The following is a 20,817-nucleotide window of genomic DNA, read 5'->3' on the forward strand; positions in this document are numbered from 1 at the left end:
TCTTAACCTATAGACTACTGGTAGATGATTTCCTGCCTGGACTGACAGAAGCTTGTCCAGTGTCTCCACCAGGCAGAGGCATATGGCCTAGAGATGACGAGCCCCAGCTCTGGGGCCTGGCTGCTGTAACACAGATCTTGGCGCTGCCACTTACTAGCTGGGTAACTCTAGGCAAGTTATTTAACATCTGTTTTCTCTTCTACAAAATAGTCGTTGGTTGTGAGAAGTAAGCGACTTGATACATGTAAAACACCAGTACAGTGCCTAGCGCACAGTAAATACTTGATAAATGCTAGCTATTATTTTTACCACTACCACCAACACTACTATTATTTTATCGTGTGGACAGACTTGCTGACTTGGTTACTGGAGGAAGGTAAGCATCAAATTCAATCCAGGAATTTAAACTGACGGCAGAGACAGAGTCTGGAGAGCAACAAAATGGGACTGAGGATGAGGTGGTGATTCCAGAGAGAGAGCAGTACAGCTTTTCCTGCACAGCTTTAAAATCTGGGAGGATATCCATAAACAACACACACCAGAAGGCACCCATGAACTGCCTACACTGTAACTAAACTTGATGTGCTATAAAGCCAAGTAGGTGAGGGATTTTCTCCACTAAAGAATCTGCTCATTAAGGGCCAATGGTAACTACCTGTGAGGACTATATGCTAGAAAAAACTAAAAAACGAACAAAAGGGCACACAAAATGCTCAGCATCGTTCGTCACCACGGAAATGAAAATCAAAACTACAAAGAGATACTACTTCACCCTTACTGGTATGGTGACAATTTTAAAAAGGGAAAATAACAAGCTGACAAGAATATGGAGAACTGGAACCCTTGTGCATTGCTGGTGGGAATGTAAAATGGTGTAACTGCTATGGAAAACAGTTCGGTGATTCCTCAAAGAGTTAAACACAGAATTAGCCCATGATCCAGCAATTCCAATCCTAGGTATATACCCCAAAGAACTGAAAATGGACTCAAACAGATAGTCACATGCCAATGTGCATGGCAGCATTATTTACAATGGCCAAAAGGTGGAAACTACCCAAGTGTCCATCAACAGGTGAATAAACAAAACGTGGTCTATACAGACAATGCAATATTATTCAGCCATAAAAAGGAATGAAGTTTTGATACATGCTACAATCAGAAAGGGTACTTCATTGCTTCATCTGTTTTCTAGACTCATGCTCCATAAATGTTCCTCTAATTTAAGACACTTTTTTTTAGCTTAACTCTCTCCAGTCCCCCCAAAATATAACTGTTACTGTAATAATTACATAAAACTTAAAAATATAAGCAAATCACATTAGTAAGGAGCTGTGTAATGTACTTCACATCTAACTGCATCTTTATAGCTTTTACTATTATGACTTGCCTTTCTCCTCTCTCCACATTAATAGGTATTTCCCATTGCCAGGCACCCTATTACGTGCTTTAGATATATGTACTCTCATTTGGTCCTCACAATAACTTTATGAGGTATTATCATCCCTATTTACATATGAGCTAAGGAGAGGTTAAGTAACTTGCCCAAGGCTACATAGCAAGTAAGGGATGGAGCTGGGACTCAAAACAGTCACATTGCAAAGCCAGGGCTCTTAAGTTATTGGGGAGGCAGCAGAAAAAAACAGAAAGAACGCAGCAGAAGAGAACACTGGAGCTGGTAGATCTGAGTAAGAGATGCCATGTAAAATGGAGAAGACTGAAGTACACAGCTTGCCTAAGTCAAAGGGGAGTGGTAAAGGTCAGATGCAAGTGCACGTGAAGGCACTGCTGAGAGCGATACCGGCTGCTGTAAGGAAGGCAGTGTCTGCTCTGAGAACCAGCTGCTGCTGGGCATGCCTCTTCCAACCTTTAATGCTGAAAATCGAATTCACAGACTAACCACATGAGGCGGTTTCAAAGCACGAATAAATTCACTGGTTTGCTGGTAATCTGTGTGAGCAGAGAAAGAAATGTAATCAACAGACATTTTCAGTGGTAGCTTCTGTCCCGACATGGTAGTGATTTCTTCAGGTTCAGACATGATATGCTGTTAAAAAACAAAGAAAAGTAAACAAAACAAAACACATAAACTCTCTAATTAGAAAAGAAAAGGTACATTTTCTACTTTTTCACCCAGCCATAAAGTCTTACACTGGTTTAGGACCTTTAACACAAAAAGCATTCTAACACTATTGACGTAGCAAATATCAAATACTTCTTTTCTCGATCAAGCAAACATTTAATCAGGAAAGTAAGCAGATTAACAAAAATTCAATACACCTGGGATCCTCGAAGTGAAAATTATAACTTATGATTAGAAAGATACACTTGTATCCCGAACTATCTGCTCTAAAAAGTCACTTTCCAGGTAAGAGGATTTGTATAAAGGACAGATGTATTTCTATTCTGGAAATCTATTTTAGATACACAGCCAACACTGTCTAAGTGACTTACAGAGTAAGGTAATGTAATAAAAATGATTAAAGCAGGGAATCATAATGTATTAAAAAAATAAAATTGAGGTTATCAATAAAAGATAAGAGAACATGATGCAGGAATATTCATAAACTTTCTCTAAAGTTTTGCACATCAATGTCTATATACCTCAGAGTTAATATCAACCACCTTATATCGAGTAAGATGGGCAATCAACCCAAACACATTCTCCAGCTTTTCAAGAGAACACTTATTAGTAAACCTCTTTCTCATCAGATGAGGGTATCCATGTGTTTGTCTCAAATAGATTCCCTTCCATTTTTTTTTTCTTACTGCAACCAGATGAGTGCGTCTCAAACTTTCATGTGCCAACCACTCAGCTGAGGACCTCATTCTTCAACCTTAAGAACATCTCCAACTGCCTACTGCCATCCTCATTTTTAAAAATCAAAACCTGCACTATTTAAAGAACTACTTCAATGGAAAAACCTGGGAGGATACTGCCACCTCTGCAGCCTTGATTAGGAAGAACACGATGGTCTCAGGCTCTGACTGACCTTGGCAAGCGTCCCCTCTACACAGTATCCCGCTATAATGACGCCATTCCTCTTATCAGTACACCAGCTTTCGAAGAGCTCTCTGGATAAGCCACTCTGCATCATGCCTGGGGAGGCCATGACAACACTGGGACCAATGTCATCAAAATGATCCATGCTCTAAGAAGAAAAGGAATGGTAAAAGCATGTTAAATACCAAGGTTTGACAAAGCATTCCTTATTTGTAAAGAATACCGAAAAGTGAGGTAAAAAGGTTAATCACATGACTGGAAGGGCCTTGACAAGACTAATAAACATTTTAAGTCTAATTTCTAAGTCCCTAAACAGTTGATTTAGGCTGGGAATGAAATGAAAACAAAATGATAAAAAGCAATTAGTTCACATTGACTTCAAAACCTTCTACGGTAGCTAAAAGACAATTAGGACCGTTTTCAGTGCCTAGCAGGCAGGCAGGCAGAAAGTAAAAGGAAGAGTCAAATGGGTTTCTATCCACCCAAGAGAGAACTCTGAAAGAATTTCCCCGAAGACTCACGATGGCTTTGTACACTTCATCAATATTTTGAGCTGGCCAGAAAATCTAACTAAAAAGTTTAATATTGTTTCGAGGGAAAACTTGGCTCTAATTCCTAAGCAATTAACTTAAAAAATAATACTTTATGAACAGAGCCTACTGATAACTGGAAGACCACTTATTACTTGAATTATTTGGGGTATTATGTTTATTATGATTAGAGCATTAGTTCGAATGAAACTTTTTTAAATTAAAGGAAGTCAGATTTTATTGAATGCTCTAGAAATATAAACATGAACATTTTCATATATGGAATCTGCAGTGCTAATGAAAAAGATGATTAGGTTTGAGTAGAGAAATCCAAGTTACTTAGCAACAGTAAATATTGAGAACATGCAGAGACTTGGAACAGGTGGCAATATTTGTTTAAGCAAAAAAGAATGCCAGTTGCTAAATTTTTGATTTCCCTCAGAAAAGTGATGCCTGCTTCAGAAAAGGTAAGACTTCAGCAAGGATGCAGCCACAGAATCAATGTCAGGCATCTCCTACTACTAACGACTTACTTGAGTATTATCTGTCCTTCTTTCTTCACAAGCACTCACCTTAAGGTTACTAATATGTTTGAAAACAAAGGGATTGTTGATGTTGATCTGTTTGCGGATTTTGTCATTCATGGCGTTTACATATGTCTGGTACACCGCCATACACTTCTTGGCCAAAGATGATGCATAGTATATGGGAATATCATGGAGTTCTGGGTGATTCTGCCAGTACTCATCTAGAGAGATTTGACAAGAAACAAATATTTTGTTATGTGGAGTAAATAGTTCAAATAATAAATGACATGTACAATTAGTTTTTTAAAATTCAGACAAGAAATAAAGCACATAACTATATTTTAAAGAGGTTAAGAAAAATTAGCCTGGTCTTAACTCAAACTTATAAAACAAGAACTTCTTTCTTTCTTTCCTTCTGTTTTTTTTTAATTGGAGTATAGTTAATTTATTTATTTATTTTTATTTTTATTTTTTGGAGTATAGTTAATTTAGAATGTTGTGTTAGTTTCTGGTGTACAGCAAAGTGCTCCAGTTATACATATATATACATATTCTTTTCCATTCTAGTTTATCACAAGATATTGAATACAGCTCCCTATGCTATACAGTAGAACCTTGTCATTTATCTATTTTACATATTGTAGTTTGTATCTGCTAGTCCCAAACTCCCAAGTTATCCCCCCGCCCCACTCTTCCCCTTTGGTAACCATAAGTCTGTTTTCTGTTTCTGTTTTGGAAATAAGTTCATTTGTATATTTCAGATTCCACATATAAGTGATATCATATGATATTTGTCTTTCTCTGTCTGACTGACTTCACTTAGTATGATGATCTCTAGGTCCATCCATGTTGCTGCAAATGGCAATATTTCATTCTTTTTTTATGGCTGTGTGTATACACCACATCTTCTTTATCCATTCATCTGTCAATGGACATTTAGGTTGCTTCCATGTCTTGCCTATTATCAATAGTGCTGCTATGAACACTGGGGCGCATGTATCTTTTAGAATTAGAGTTTTCTCCAGACATATGTCCAGAAGTGGGATTGCTGGATCATATGGTAACTCCATTTTTAGTTTTTTAAGGAACGTCTATACTGTTCTCCATAGTGGCTGCACCAATTTACATTCCCACCAACAGTGAAGGAGGGTTCCCTTTTCTCCACACCTTCTCCAGCATTTATTTGTAGACTTTTTGCTGATGGCCATTCTGACCTGTGTGAGTTGATACCTCATTGCAGTTTTGATTTGCATTCTTCTAATAATTTAGCAATGTTGAGCATCTTTTCATGTACTTATTGGCCATCTGTATGTCTTCTTTGGAGAAATGTCTATTTAGGTCTTCTGCCCATTTTTTGATCGGGTTGGGTTGTTGTTTTTTTTGATATTGATTTGCATGAGCTGTCTGTATATTTTGGAAATTAAGCCCTTGTCGGTCGCGTCATTTGCAAGCATTTCTCCCAGCCCGTAGCAGTCCTCTCACAAAACCTATCCCTAAGTATTAACGCGTGACCTACAAAGAATGCTGTGATCGTAGTCCCAAATGTGGAGGCTTCTAAAAATAATTTGGTAGAAGCTGATGCTGAATAACAGACCATAACTTATTACTCCAGAGAGACACTAAATTCTGTGGTTTTAAATAAAATGTTTTATTAATATTTCATATAGACTTACTGATATTAGACACTTTGTAATTAGACTTTACTAATTACAAGACAGGACCACCAAAGGAGTTAAAACCGATTTTGAACACAAAAAAGTCACATTATTATGTGACTATATTTTTAGAAAACTGCTAAACAGTTTCTGATAATTATTGAAAACAGTGGGCAACATACCTTCAAAAGAAGGCTTGTTTTCACTGAAAAATTAGCTGAAAATCCTCATTAAATCCCCAAATATTATGAAGGTAGTATGGCCAGGACATCATTCATTCTACTAGGTACACGTGCATTTAGGAAATTTATTAAATGTCTAGTATGCAATTTGCATATATTATTCCTGTTTTCAAAACAAATTTATGAAGACTTATTTCCATCTTATAGATTAGGAAGCTGAGGCTAATAAAGGTTGAAAAGTGTGGGAATGTTCTTTTTCCACTTGATTTATAAGTGAAAACTCTACATAAGGACAGGGACTTTTCCTGCCATGCATATTACAACTACATTTCCTGCTTTGCCCTCTGGTTTAATTGTTCATGTTCTTTTAGATGTAATTAAAATTTTTAATGGTATCGATGTTTTCATATATACTCTCATGATTTCTCAAATACCTTGCAAAGTACGTTACATCCCATGATCATATCACAGTCTCCTATTTTTTTGGGTGTATTTTTAAGAAAAAATTTTAAACGTTAAAGAAAGTTGAATAACTTGCCCAGGGTCACATGGTTAGATCGTAGGTGGAATCTGAAACCAGTGGCTTGCGCAGTTACCCTCTTTCTATCATAGCGCATTACAAGGGGAATTTGAGGGACAAGGAGCAACCAAGTGTATAGGGCAGTCCTGGCTCATAAAAGGAATCATAATATACTTGATAGTATGGTTTTCAGACAAACACAGCAAATGCCCAATTAAACTTGAATTTCAGACAAATAAAAGATTTTTAGTATAATAATATATATTAAATATTTGACATACCTAGGCTAAAATATTATTATTTATCTGAAATTAAAATTCAACTGGTGTCCTGTATATTTATTTGCTAGATCTGGCAACTCAATTTGATGGTGACAACATGGTTTCACTCTCTTAATTTCTTCTGCTCCTCAGATTACTTTGTTATGGAGACTTTCCATTTCAAGACTTCTATAACGACAAATGTGACTTGCAGTTTGAAAGAAGAACCAAGAGAAAACGGACTGGCTTAGGCTTTAGAAAATTTAGCTTCTACTAAGTCCTGTCTCTCTCAGATTTGCTTTTGATCTGAGGCCATTTATTCTTTTTCCCTTGTTTCCCTTTTCAGTGTAACAGGGATACTACTTATCCCTGTCATCGTACAGATAGAAGAACTGAGAGTAAGAGCTCAAGATCATTTCTAGTTCTTGACATTGAAGCTATATACGTACGAGGCACTTATCAGTTATTCTTTAAGAGTGTATTCCCCAGAAAATAATCACAGAATGTTAAAAAGGGTCATTAAATACAAATATACGCAAAAAGTGACACCCACTATTCCTCTTATTACAAAAAGTTACACATGTTCATTGAAGTATTTGGAAAACGGAGAAAAGCAGAAAATGAAAAAGAAATCATCCACTTTCTCACTATCCAGATTTAACATCTGGGTATCTTTAAATGCCTTTCCAGTCATTTGTGTGTTTTTTACCTAACTAGGATCAGCGTTCACAGTTTTGGACCCTACTTTTTTGGTCCACTTAATATATTACGTAAAAATACATAATGACTCACCTGAACCATGATTTTTTCCTACAATATATTTACTACCATAATATTTACTTAAAAATATTTAGAATTATGAATTGTCTTACTTACAAAATTTTCTGTGTATTTATTTCCCAGAAGTTGAACTGCTGGGTCAAAGGGTAGCATATTTTTAAGACTTCTGACGCTGATGGTACACCATTCATATTCCAGTAGCACTGTATGAGACTCACTATTGCTCTGGGCTCTTTCTGGCACCAAGTCCCTATTCTTAAATACAGAAACTGCAGCCCCAAAGGGTAGAATGACCTATCCAAGGACAAGGGTAGAATGACCTATCCAAGGACCTATCCAAGGATATAACTGCACTGGAAGATTTTGAGAATCTCCCAAATAAAAAGGAAAAGGCATACCTAAAATCAAGAGAAGCTCCTGAGCCCTTCCAAGAGCAAAGACAGGAATGAGACCTCTGCCCCCTCGGTTCACAATATCGTGAACAGTGTTACAGAACCTTGCCTCTCTCTCTTCTCGCTTCTCATGGATATGGGTTCCGTAAGTAGATTCCTAAAGAACATATCAGAAGTGTTGAGACCAAGGTTGATAACTCTCAAAGAATACAAAAGTTAAACATCAATGAAATGCAGAAGCAAAGTGACCTATTTCTCTATTAATATGCCATTTACTCGAACATATATTGTTAGAACACTAGTTAGAAAGAACAGATACAAAAGTTAGAATTCACATCCAAGTAATAAAAACTTTTTAGAAAATGGAATCAGGAAATAGTCCAAAAATGTATGTTCCCTGCTCAAGATAATTTTGCGATGCCTTTTTTTTCTTTTAAAGCGTTTTGCTTTCCATGGCTGGGGAAAAGGATATTTCTCCCACCTCTGTTAAGTCAAAGCTTATAAATCAGAAATAGATACTGTTTCTTATAGTTTTGTTTAAGAATATCCCCTAGACCTTACTCTGTGTGGTGCACTGACCAGCAGCGCTGGCATCCCCAAGAGCTTATTGGAAGTGCTGAATCTCAGGCCCCAGCCCAGCCATAATCAGAATCTGTATTTTAACAGCATCACCAGATGATTCATAAGCACATTAAAATTTGAGAAGCACTGCTCTACAGTACCAGATATAATGAAAATAACTCTTATTCCTGAGGGTTTAAAAAAAACTTCCTTTAATTTAAGGTCAGTTTATATGCCAAGTATACTGTGAGCTGAGCCAACTGAATTTGCTCATGACACACTGCACATGGACAGCAACACGCACCAGTCCCTCACTCTTGGGCAGCTGGGGGATGCCGTAGGTGGTGAGGGAGAAACAGCTCTTCTACCTTGAACTAACTGTCCTTGATATTCTTATATAAACCACAGGCCCAATGCACATTTATTAATTTGCTCCTCAGCAATCACCCCCTCTCCACCAAAGCTTCCATGTACAGTTAATATTTTTAAAATTTTTCTGAGACTCGTAACCTAGTAGTCCAGTAGAACATACACATAAAGTTAGCAGGTGCTACAGGCCAAAAGACAGTTACCATGGCAAAGACAGTGGGGCCGTGCCATTCTACACAACCTTTTAAGATACTCGAGAAATCTGAGGTAATCAACCTAGACAAGAATATTCAGGAGACAGCATATCATCTCTGATATTAGACTACAGTTAATATATTTAACAGCAAGAAAGTGGAGCTGCACTACAAAGAGAGGCCCCAAAATGAATTTTCATACTAAAAACCCAGACACATTTATATCTGATCATATATTATGAAAATGAGATGATATTTTTTCCCATTAGAAAAATTCTGCTTACATTACACTAATTACAATACAGGGCAGTAATACTTACAATGATAAGAATATCAGGTTTAATATTAGGAATTTCAGCTGCCATTAAGTGTCTGTCTTCTTGTCTTGAGAAATCACCTGTGTACAAAAGCTGTGAAAAAGATAAAGCCAGAAAGTTAGGATTTGGAAGGCTTCGTTTTACTACTGTCTTTAGCTCATAAATTCTTTTATTTATTTTTGGCTGCGTTGGATCTTTGTTGCTGCGTGCGGGCTTTCTCTAGTTGCAGCGAGCGAGGGCTACTCTTCTTTGCGGTGCACAGGCTTCTCACTGCGGTGGCTTCTCTTGTTGTGGAGCATGGGCTCTAGGCGCGCAGGCTTCAGTAGTTGCAGCACGTGGGCTCAGTAGTTGTGGCTCATGGGCTCCAGAGCACAGGCTCAGTAGTTGTGGCACATGGGCTTAGTTGCTCCGTGGCATGTGGTTATCCTCCCGGACCAGGGCTCAAACCTGTGTCCCCTGTGTTGTAAGGCAGATTCTTTACCACTGGACCACCAGGGAAGTCCCAAACTGATATCTTTTAAAAGCAATTGCTAAGTACTTCTTGAGTAGCTTCAATCCACTGAACAGGAAAGTAGAGATCATCCAATTCAGAGACCTATTTATTTAGGTCTTCTTTAATTTCTCTCAGCAGTATTTTTTTTTATTGGTCAAAAGACTTTATACTCCATTAATATCTAAAAGGACAATTACTGAGTTCCATTTTACTTTCAATATCTTCAGATCCTCTCCGTGTTACACTTCTACCACTAGTCTTTACATTCTGAAAGTAATGGGAGTTTCATGCCATTTCTAACAGATCATTCAAGTAAAACCAATTATAAAATTACTCATAAGTCTACCAGCTTCCCTGATCACTCTGTTTTTATTTTTTTGCCACTTCTTGCCAAAGTTTATTTTTTTAACATCTTTATTGGAGTATAATCACTTTACAATGGTGTGTTAGTTTCTGCTGTATAACAAAGTGAATCAGCTATACATATACATATATCCCCATATCTCCTCCCTCTTATGTCTCCCTCCCACCCTCCCTATCCTACCCCTCTAGGTGGTCACAAGGCACTGAGCTGATCTCCCTGTGCTATGCAGCTGCTTCCCACTAGCTATCTATTTTACATTTGGTGGTGTATATATGTCCGTGCTACTCTCTCACTTCGTCCCAGCTTACCGTTCCCCCCCTCATGTCCTCAAGTCCATTCTCTGTCTGTATTCTTGTCCTGTCCCTAGGTTCATCGGAACCATTTTTTTTTGTTTGTTTAAGATTCCATATATATGTGTTAGCATATGGTTTTTGTTTTTCTCTTACTTCACTCTGTATGACAGACTCTAGATCCATCCATCTCACTACAGATAACTCAATTTCGCTTCTTTTTATGGCTGAGTAATATTCCATTGTATATATGTGCCACATGTTCTTTATCCATTCATCTGTTGATGGGACACTTAGGTTGCTTCCATGTCCTGCCTATTGTAAATAGTTCAGCTCATAAATGCTTGAAAGTGAGGTTCAATAGAAAAAAGTGGCCTATAACTGATGAATTTAGATGCAGTGCTTGTGTCTGATTCAAAATGTGTAAAGTAATTCAGTCATAAACCATCCAGTGTTTCAATTATTAAACCTAACTAATGGGAATAATATATTCCAAGAATCAGCCCACAAAGATAACCTCTATATTAATGAACTTGAAACATATGCTCAGTATCTTAGAGAAAAAGGTCATGATGATGAGGAAAGAAATCTACTGAGGTATATGGAAAACCTATCTAGATAGAAGATAAGATCCTATCTCCAACAAATTTCATCAAATTTGAAATGTGGCTTTAGATTTGCGCTTGTGCTGTTTCCGCTTGTCTTCTGTGCTTTTGAGCAAAGCGGCAAGAATAAATGGTTTAGCAGTGCGCAGCACAAGTCATTGTGTAAAAATTTCAAACAATGAGCAGCTACAAAAAATTTAGAACACTATCACACTATAGCACTGGTTCCCAACTCTGGCTGCACAGAAGAATCACCTAGAGGGAATTCCCTGGCAGTCCAGTGGTTAGAACTGCACGCTTTCACTGCCGAGGGCCTGGGTTCAATCCCTGGTCGGGGAACTAAGATCCCACAAGCCTTGCCATGAGGCCAAAAAAAAAGTCACCCAGAGAACTTAAAAATAAAAGGCCAAGGTCATTCTCTCAGATTCACTGGTATTTTATTTTTTAATTTTATTTCTGTAAAATTTTATTTATTTTTGGCTGCGCTGGATCTTCGTTGCTGCGCATGGCTTTCTCTAGTTGCGGCGAGCAGGAGCTACTCTTCGTTGCGGTGCGCGGGCTTCTCATTGTGGTGGCTTCTCTTGTTGTGGAGCACAGGCTCTAGGCGGACGGGCTTCAGTAGTTGCGGCACGTGGACTCAGTAGTTGTAGCTCACGGGCTTTAGAGCGCAGGCTCAGCAGTTGTGGCACATGGGCTTAGTTGCTCTGCGGCACGTGGGATCTTCATGGACCAGGGATGGAACCCGTGTCCCCTGCATTGGCAGGCGGATTCTTAACCACTGCACCACCAGGGAAGTCCTTCACCTGTATTTTAGAAAGCTTCCTAAGTGATTCTAATGTGCAGCCAGAGTTGAGAACTGGTGCACAAGTGAGTCCTGAAATCCATTAGTCCACCTACATTTTTCTCAAGTTTTTCAAGACTTCCATCAATCTTTTTCATCAAAGATGGTTGGAAAGATCCTTTCTGATTAACCTCTTTCACTCACGCAGTCTACCCTCTTTAGGGGTTTATATGTGAATCCCAGAATATCAAGAGGACATGAATGCCAAAACGTATTTCAATGTTAAATGCATGCAGCCACAAAGAAGGCTCTTCCCTAAAGAGCTTTCAGTTTTCTAGGGACACTGAAAAGGAATTAATCCTACGGTAACATGAGGGGACTTTATTGAGATGCTTATCGTTCTCTTTTCTTAATCATGATTAGAGAATTATTATCATGGGGGTATGAACTATGATATTTACAAGGAAAAAGTATCAACTTAATTTTACCTTATGTTTCAGTGTTTTGACACTTTGCTAGTCTTAGGGAATATTCTTTAAAGCCCTGCACTGATTTCTTGTGAGCAGGAAGTTCCCGAGCTAGAGCGTACCTTCACGCCCGCGATCTCAATCATGAACATGGCAGCTCCCAGGACATGGCCTGCGTGGTAACACCAAAACTTGATTCCTGCAACTTCCTTCACTTCATGAAAGTTGATGGTTTCAATTTTGTCCATGCTCTCTTCCAAATCTGTCTCAGTATATAGCATGTCGTCTGCTGATATATTACTAAATTTTTAAAGATGCCAACAACAAAAATTAACGGTAAGATTTTACAAGTCTTTGAACTCAAAGAAATTATCTGTGGATGACATATCCACATATTTCTTAAAATTATATTGTACATATTATGCTATTTAGAATCTCTTGGACCTTTTGTGTATTTGTTTTACTCTGCTATTATAATAAAAATGTTCAGTGTGTGTAGCTATAAAGCATGATTTTAAGCAAAGCACAAACAGTAAAGTAAGGCAAAGTACTCTTTAGGCTAGTACTTCTCAACCTTTCTTCCTGCCCCAACACTCTTGCGAGATAAACTCACTCACATACATTGAACCATGCAGAGTTTTTCACTCTGGGATGTGAAAAGATTTCTCTAAAAGAGAAAAGGTCGTGTTAGAAAGTCTAACATAAGTGTTCTCCTGAAAATTATGCTAACGTACTTCCAAAAAAGCAAGAGAGAGTAGGGGTTAAGGACACACACTCTGGAGCCAGATTGCTTGGGTCCAAATCCCAGCTTTGTCTCTTACTGTGACCATCACAGGCAAATTACCTAACCTCTCTGTGCCTCAGTCTCATCATCTGTAAAATGGGATTCACGACAGAACCTACATCATGAGGTTGATATGAAGATTAAATGAGTTAACATATATTAAGAACTGAGGGCTGTGCCTGGCACATGATAAGCTTTAAGTGTTAACCAGTATAATTACTACTAAGGATAACTGTTCCATTCTTCTGTATTTATATAGAAGAATAACAAATCGCATCTTAGCTACTCTTGGAATATACATATTAAACAGTAAACTTCTGAAGGCTAATCATTTGTGCTATAGGTATCATAAAAATCCTTCAAACTTTCTGGTAAAGGAGTAGATTTTCCTCTTGCAACTGGAGAAAACTTCCCCAGAGAACTTTTTCAATTAAGATAGTCAATTTCCTTAGATCAAATCATCCAAAAAAGATTTCAGTATACAGCATTGTAAAATGTATTTTGTTTTAAATTTTAATAAAATTATGAAATTCTATTTATAGAATATTGCTATCATACCTTATAACTCACCTACATTGCAAAGATTTAAAAGGATGCAAAAACTACATAAAGACTTTAAGGCCAAGGAGGTGTTGGGGACACAACAGGTATTTGATGAGTTGTTATGATGAATGACTAAATTAATGACAGCCTTGTGAACAGAAAGAAAACATCTCATTTCAAAACACAAAATGGTCTATATCTTGAACCGTATGTATTGTGTAGAACCAAGGGCATGTATAAATCTAAAAAAGTAATTTACCTAACTTTGACATAATCTGAAAGAAGCCATCTATAAATAGCTTTTGTGGCATGAGTCATAAATGTTCTTCCTTTGAAACTTGTCTTCTGTAGAAACCAGGGCAAAGCTCCACAGTGATCCAAATGGAAACTTAAAAAGAAACAAAGGGCTTCTGTCAGTTCTTAAAATATTATCCATCATGTATTTTATGTAATAAAACTCACTGTACAGAAAAGTTCTATGTAACAATTACATACTGATACCTTCAGAACACCAAGGATAGGTATGTACAGAAGGAAGGAATAATGCATCTAGTTCTAGTGTAAGAAAAGGATATTAAAAGTATATTTTAAACATCAAAATGGAGCCAAACCTATTCTCAACAGCTAAAATTATAACAAGCGCTTTAGTCGTATAAAGTTGAAACATGTCACTGTTTATATGTGAAGTTCCCACAGAACAATGTGACAACACAGTGGCCTCAGGAGATATTCTGCAAAAGAGCTTTCTTGGTCTTAAGTTTCACAAGGATCCAAGGCATATGTTACCTTCTTCTCACTCTAGAGATGGGAAAGTAAGTTTTTCATAGTAACCTTCTCTCACCTGTGAGGATGATATGGTGTGTTGTCTTAGACTTAGATGTCTGCAATATAATTCCTCATATAAAATACTCTTAAAACACCAGAATCTTAAAATCTGGCAAAGAATGATCTTTACGGTGAAAGTCCTTGAAAAACAGTGTCCTTAATAAAGAAAAAAACCTACTGACTAATTAGCAGGAGATCAATCTCAGCTGGGTCAATTAAATCGATGTAAGGAAGAGCATCCATTCCTTCTAGGCCTGGGTGGATCCCACAGTCCAACTGAAAGAAACAGAAAAAAGATCGTAATTTCCTCCACATTACATTAAAATTCATTCAACAAATAGACAATAATTATAAGTGACCCATCACACCATACATAATCAGGATGGACTCTATACATGTGGGAAGCATTTGGAATGCAATTCTTATTAAATGGGCAAATACGCCATTACCTCTAACTTTCCAAACAAATTTAACTGTAGCTCACATTTAGAGTCACAGGACACAAAATACAAGACATCTTCTTTCCAGCTACTTTTTGTAGGCACTATAACAACGAATGAACTCTTTTTCAAGAACTTTAATATCAGAAATGGTGAACATTTTTAAAGTTTATAGATTCGCTACTACAGATGCGACTACTGTGAGAAGACAATGATTAGAAACTGGAAACTTCCCTGATCAGGGCAATTTAAGTATTAGAAGGCAAAATCTGAAGAGTCAGTCATTAAGGGGTTATATCCTCATTTTGGTCATATCCTATCAATTAATACAATAAATGACTAAAGAGATGAACGTGTCTGCCATACGCCCGTTCTTTTAAGAGTGGGAGAAACAGAGGAATGGGACCAAAGGACCACGATAAGCCACTGCACCGCCTTCCTAATGAGGACCACGGAGACCAGCTCTTCTAGTCCCTCCACCTCTCAGTCAAGGAAGTGGGCTGAGGAGAGACTGACTTGCCCAAGGCCAGGTATCCTAGCGCTAACTTAGGTTCCTAAGCTGCCAGACCAGGGCCCTACTGTCACACCGCACGGGGGTGGCTGGAGCTCTGCATGTGTTCAGGTGGCCAGTTTCTTGGGGTCTCCCACTGGTGGTGGGGCAGTTAGGTTGGCCAGACCTTCAGGAATGGAAGAGGGACTTTGAAGATACAAAAGATCAGGAGATCCAGTTGACAATTTTACAAACTTAGAATATATTTTCTCAGTTTACTTAATGTTTTGTCAAATTACTAAGTGGAAGGTGTACTAGTTTTCCACATTAACATTTTACACAGACGACCTATACCAACTATGACATTATTCTGGGAGCTAAACAGGTAACTACTGAACTAGAAAAAACTACCCAGCTAGAAAAGACCTAACACCCGAGGCAGACAGGAACATACTGTTAACCAGACTACAAAATAATAATTACCATTATTTTTCTTCCTTTGAATTCCAGAATAATACATGATCTTCCCACTTCTTGCCCAGCTCCACTGTAAACATTCAAAGGAAGAAATAAAAATGACTGAAAAACAATCAAAATAAAGCCCAATAAATTCAAACTTTTTTACAACTTAAACTATGTTCCATCTGATGCCAGCACTCACTTGAGGCAGATAAAAGTTCCACAAAGTTACAAAGATAGCAAAGAACAGCATCAATGTGGGAAAAGATGAAAAGTGACCTTTGGGAGTTCAGGGATCTTTCAGTTGTTAAAATTGTGAGAGAAGCTGGTATAGATCTGAGAAGCCCAAAGGTTAAATCCAACCTTCTGAATGTTACGGTTAAACTGTGATGTATTCAACATGTAAACTAGCAGTGATTCAGATTATTTAATAAGACTCTTGAATTAGCACTTAAGTAAAAACCCATCAGCACTTAAAAATTCTTTCATTTTCTTTAAGATGAAAATATGCATTTACCAAATAGCTTAAATTTAAATAGACTTATCTTATTCCTACCTGTGAATCTCATTCCCTTTTCCTTCTACTTTCTGTTGTTTCAGTATATTTGATACCAAGTATTTCAAATTAATTTCCTTTCTTCTTAAATTAATGAAACAGCCTTGCTTTCCAATTCCCGTAAGACTTTTAAGTTAAACTTTGCCTGCTTTTCCAATCCCTCCTCTTCTCTGACTGCCTCTCCCCAACCATTCTAGCTCATGATTCACCCACTCATTCGAGATCAAGCAGGTTTTTTTTGTGTGTGTGGCTGCACTGTGAGGCTTTCAGGATCTTAGTTCCCTGACCAGGGATTGAACCTGGGGCCACGGCAGTGGAAGCACAGAGTCCTAACCACTGGCAGCTTCCATTTGCCAAGCACTGTATTAAGTGCCTAGAATATGGAAAGGCCTAATACCAATACACTGAGCTCAAGGAACGCATACGTTGCTAGGAGACAGACATGAGATGGATGCATCCTCAAACTGAGATCCTACTCCAGAGAAAATCAGACCACCACAGTGCTACTGTGAATTCCTGGCCTTCCACTTCAACTGGCCCTCTGCGCTCCCTCTTAAGTGTCCCTAGCTCAGTTTTCTCTTACAGTTAGTGTGGTAACTATTTCAACCTTTCTCCCCGTTCCTAAATTTTCCAACCCTCTATCCTAACTCTTCACTCGAGGCACGGCTTTCTCTGCATCAAAAAATTGTACAGTTCAGCTGCCAATTTCCTCAACTTACCAACCCACCCGCATCTTTCTCTCCTTCCATTTCTCCTGCAACAGAGAACAGACCTCTCTCTCTAAGGCTAATCATTTCACCATGGTTCTACACTCTGCACACTCTCTCCTTCTGAGGAACTGACCCCTGCCTGCTACATCATTGGCTTTTCCCTCACCAACCGCATTTAAACATGCCACAGTCATGCTCATCCCCAAAAGAAAATCCCTTAATTCTCATCTCCTTTAGTCTCCCTGCCCGCTTCCTAAAAGCTGCATACACCCTCTGCCTCTATTTCCTCACCTCCACTCACTCAACTCACTGCAATTTGGCTTTTTACCAACCGCTCTTCTGAAACTCTCCCTGCAGAACAGCTCTTTGTTGCTAAGCGCAAACAGCCCCTCTTTCAGTTCTTTTCTCACTGTTCTCCCGGCAGCACGTCATCCCTCCTGCTCCGTCCCTCTCCGAGCTTGGTTTCACTGACTTCACACTTTCATCCGGTCCTACTGGTTTTCCACCTTAGTTTCCTTTGCTCAGCTGCCTCTGCCCATCCGTCAAATGCCGTTATTCCAAGGGTTCTCTCCTTGGTCGTCTTCTCAGTCTTCCTGATCTTCATTGTCACATTTTTAACATGCTGAGGACCTTCCAAATTTGTATCTGTAGCCAGATTGTCCTCCTGAATTCCAGACCTCTAACAGTCAGTCACCTGGCGTTGGCATCTCTCCCGGGACATCCACAGGCACCTTATATTCAAACATGCCAAACAAGTTTACACCTCAGGTCCCTTGCCCTTGTTCTTCTTTCTTTCTGGAATGCTCTGCCCTCAGATATTGACATAATTGGCTCCTGTGTATCATTTGGGTCTCAGTTCAAATGTCACCCCCTCATCTGCCCTTCACAACATTCTGTAATAACACTTAAAACTACATGAAGTTATTGTATCTACTTCTTTATGGTTTTTCTAACTATTAAAATGAGAGTTCCATAACAGCAGAGACGTTGTCTATTTCATTCACCGATGTATAGCTAGCTACACTGCCTGACACGCAGTAAACCTCAAGAAATACCTATTGTGGGAATTCCCTCGTAGTCCAGTGGTTAGGACTCTGTGCTTTCACTACTGAGGGCATGGGTGCAATCTCTGGTCGGGGAACTAAGATCCCACAAGCCACAGCATGGCCAGGAAAAAAAAAAAAAAGAATGAAAGAAATACCTATTGAATGAGTAAAAACTCCCAAATTATGAACCTTGGAAACATTATGCTAAGTGAAAGAAGGCGGTAACAAAAGGTTACATATTGTAACCCATTTATATGAAATGTCCAAAAGAAGATAATCTGTAGAAATGGAAAGTAGATTAGTAGTGGCCTAGGGCTGGGGAAGTTGGAGGTAAATGGATATATAAGGCCTTCTTTTCGGAATGATGAAAATGTTCTGGAATTAGACAGTGGTGATAGTTGTAAAACTGTATATATTAAAACCCATTGAACTGTACACTTTAAATGAGTGTGCTGATGTGAATTCAATCTCAATAAGGCTGTTTAAAACAATAAAACTCCCAAATTTACTCCAGACCTGCCCCATCTCCTGTACTCCTGGAGTGAATAACACAACCACTTACCAGCTGTCCTACCTAGGAGTCCGTGTCATCCTAACACTCCTCTCTACACTGCCTTTCCCCCAACAACGGCCCCTTACAATACATCTGATCGGTTACAAAGTTCTGAAGATTTCACTTCTTTACTGTCTTAAATCTCTCTCTGTCCAATCCACTGCTGCTCATTTCACTCATTCCAAGCTCTCACTGCTTCATCACTTGGTTTATTTCAATTCATCCCACTGGATTCTCTCCACTTAATCCACCCTATTTTTTTTTTTTTGGCCGTATCACGCGGCATGCGGGATCTTAGCTCCTCCAACCAGGGTTGGAGCCTGTGTCCCCTGCCGTGGAAGCTTGGAGTCTTAACCGCTGGACCGCCAGGGAAGTCCCTTGTTCCACCCTTTTATTCATTTGCTACACTGCTGCCAGGAGCATCTTCGATCTTCCTAAAACATAATTTCCATCACATCCCATCCTTGCTTAAGATCCTTCCTTGGCTTTCTATAACTGGTGATAAAGACCCCAAATCCTTACACAATGTCCTTCATAAGCTGGACCCTGACAGCCTCTACCATCTCATCTGCTAATCTTCTAGCCGCAGCCATGGGGAGACTGGCCACAAACAGAGCCCTCTCGTTTTCACACGTGCCACTTCCTCGGCCTGGAGCATCCTTGCCCACACTTCAGCTGTCTTTAATTCCTACTCATTCTTTAGGCCTCAGCTCGTATCATAATTTCCAGGATGCATGAGGTGGCATTCTCCTCTCTGCTGGAAATCCCTTTTGCACTCTCACGGCCTTAGTGCAACGCCTATCTGTACTCTTACAGTAGTCACCATTGACTGAGCGCCTACCGTGAGCTTTACTCTGCACAGTTAAGTACTGCTATACTATTTCCACAGGAGGACATGGGTTCAGTGAGGTTGCTGTCCTAGCAATCGATAGTGTACAGATAGGACTTCAGGTCTGACTCCAAAGTGATAGTCTGCTATTCCTCCAAACTATCTTTCCGGTACTTTTCATGCGGCGCTGCAGCTCCCTCCAAAACGGTGAATCCAGTTAACTCAGCCCTCCGTCTTATTTGTATCCCTAGTGTCCAGTGTGGCCTTGACACTTGCTCAGTGTTTGCTGAGCACAGGAAGAGAGGACAGGTGTGAACTGAGCAGCGGCAAACTTGGGGCACGTCCCCAGCAGGTGCTCAAGGAGTCCTTACTAAATGAACATGTAAAGGAAATATTTCTGCCTTTTGAAAAAGGCACGTGTTCATGTGGTGCTGACTCATTTCTAACAGTGAGCATGTTTGTGGATTATAGCTGCTCACTTACAGAATAAGTTCCTCCACATTTATATTTCCCTTTCTAAGCAGCATTCCAGATCTGTAAGGTGCTTCTCTGACAGAAGGCCATTTCCAGTGAAAGGCCAGCCCTCTCCTGGTCAGTCAGGGGCTGAGATTTTGTCCTTAACACCTCGGCTTTTTCTTCCCTCCTTATTCTCCCAGAGTTGGAGCTCTGAATGGAGCTCACAGCGAGTCCCTAATTTACTTCCTTTCCCATCTTGGCAAATACCAAGTTCTGGAGGTAACAGGTTAGTTCTTCCTCGCACTGCCACAGCCTTATCCAGGTCCTCCTCTCATCCTGCCATGCTCGGCGTCACCGGTTCCCTCAGAGCCTGCCACTCTTTGGCGAACAAGAAAGCGCCCAGCGGCCCCACAGACCTTCTTTCCCGGCCCCCAACTCCACATACTCTCCTCCCTTGGAAAAAGCAAAATCCCATGAAACCGAGCAGGCCCCTTCCTATCCACAGTTCTCCAAAGCCCTGCATCCGGAGGCCTGGCCCGCAACTGCGGACCAAGGGACCAAGGGCCGACTGAAGAGCCCAACCACCCGGGTACCCTCCTCGCCTCACAACCCGTGGCTTCATTCCCTCTCGCTGGTCCCTTACAGGGGTCGGATCAGCAGCTGGTCACTCTCTTCTGCGGGAATCGCAGACATCTGCAAACGGGGACGAGGAACAGGTTGCGGGAGGCTTTCTAAATTGGAAGAGCAGCCACAGGGAACCCACAAGGATGGTCGTCGTCCACCGAGAGCACAACTTCCGGCGCCCGGGCGTCAGCCACCCTAGGCTCCTCCCTCCAAC

At 39.6% G+C, this 20,817-nt stretch overlaps 1 protein-coding gene across 3 annotated transcripts in view; it reads right to left on the reverse strand.

The window, feature by feature from the left end:
• The window catches only part of CPSF3 (cleavage and polyadenylation specific factor 3), a 41,633-nt gene extending 20,869 nt beyond the window's left edge, over positions 1 to 20,764 (reverse strand). The window contains exons 1-10 of one of the 3 annotated variants that reach the window (XM_060027119.1): positions 20,623 to 20,764; positions 15,854 to 15,917; positions 14,619 to 14,716; positions 13,875 to 14,003; positions 12,411 to 12,588; positions 9,292 to 9,381; positions 7,854 to 8,004; positions 4,104 to 4,279; positions 2,991 to 3,149; positions 1,898 to 2,044 (exon numbers count right to left, since the gene is read on the reverse strand). In XM_060027119.1, coding sequence (XP_059883102.1) covers positions 1,898 to 2,044; positions 2,991 to 3,149; positions 4,104 to 4,279; positions 7,854 to 8,004; positions 9,292 to 9,381; positions 12,411 to 12,588; positions 13,875 to 14,003; positions 14,619 to 14,716; positions 15,854 to 15,917; positions 20,623 to 20,672 — 1,242 coding nt within the window. In that variant the 5' untranslated portion in view covers positions 20,673 to 20,764. The other 2 variants (XM_060027121.2, XM_060027120.1) reach the window with 2 other exon arrangements.
• Positions 20,765 to 20,817: the final 53 nt, after the last annotated feature.

Source organism: Delphinus delphis, chromosome 12, assembly GCF_949987515.2.
Source record: "Delphinus delphis chromosome 12, mDelDel1.2, whole genome shotgun sequence".
NCBI classification, from domain to species: Eukaryota; Metazoa; Chordata; class Mammalia; order Artiodactyla; family Delphinidae; genus Delphinus; species Delphinus delphis.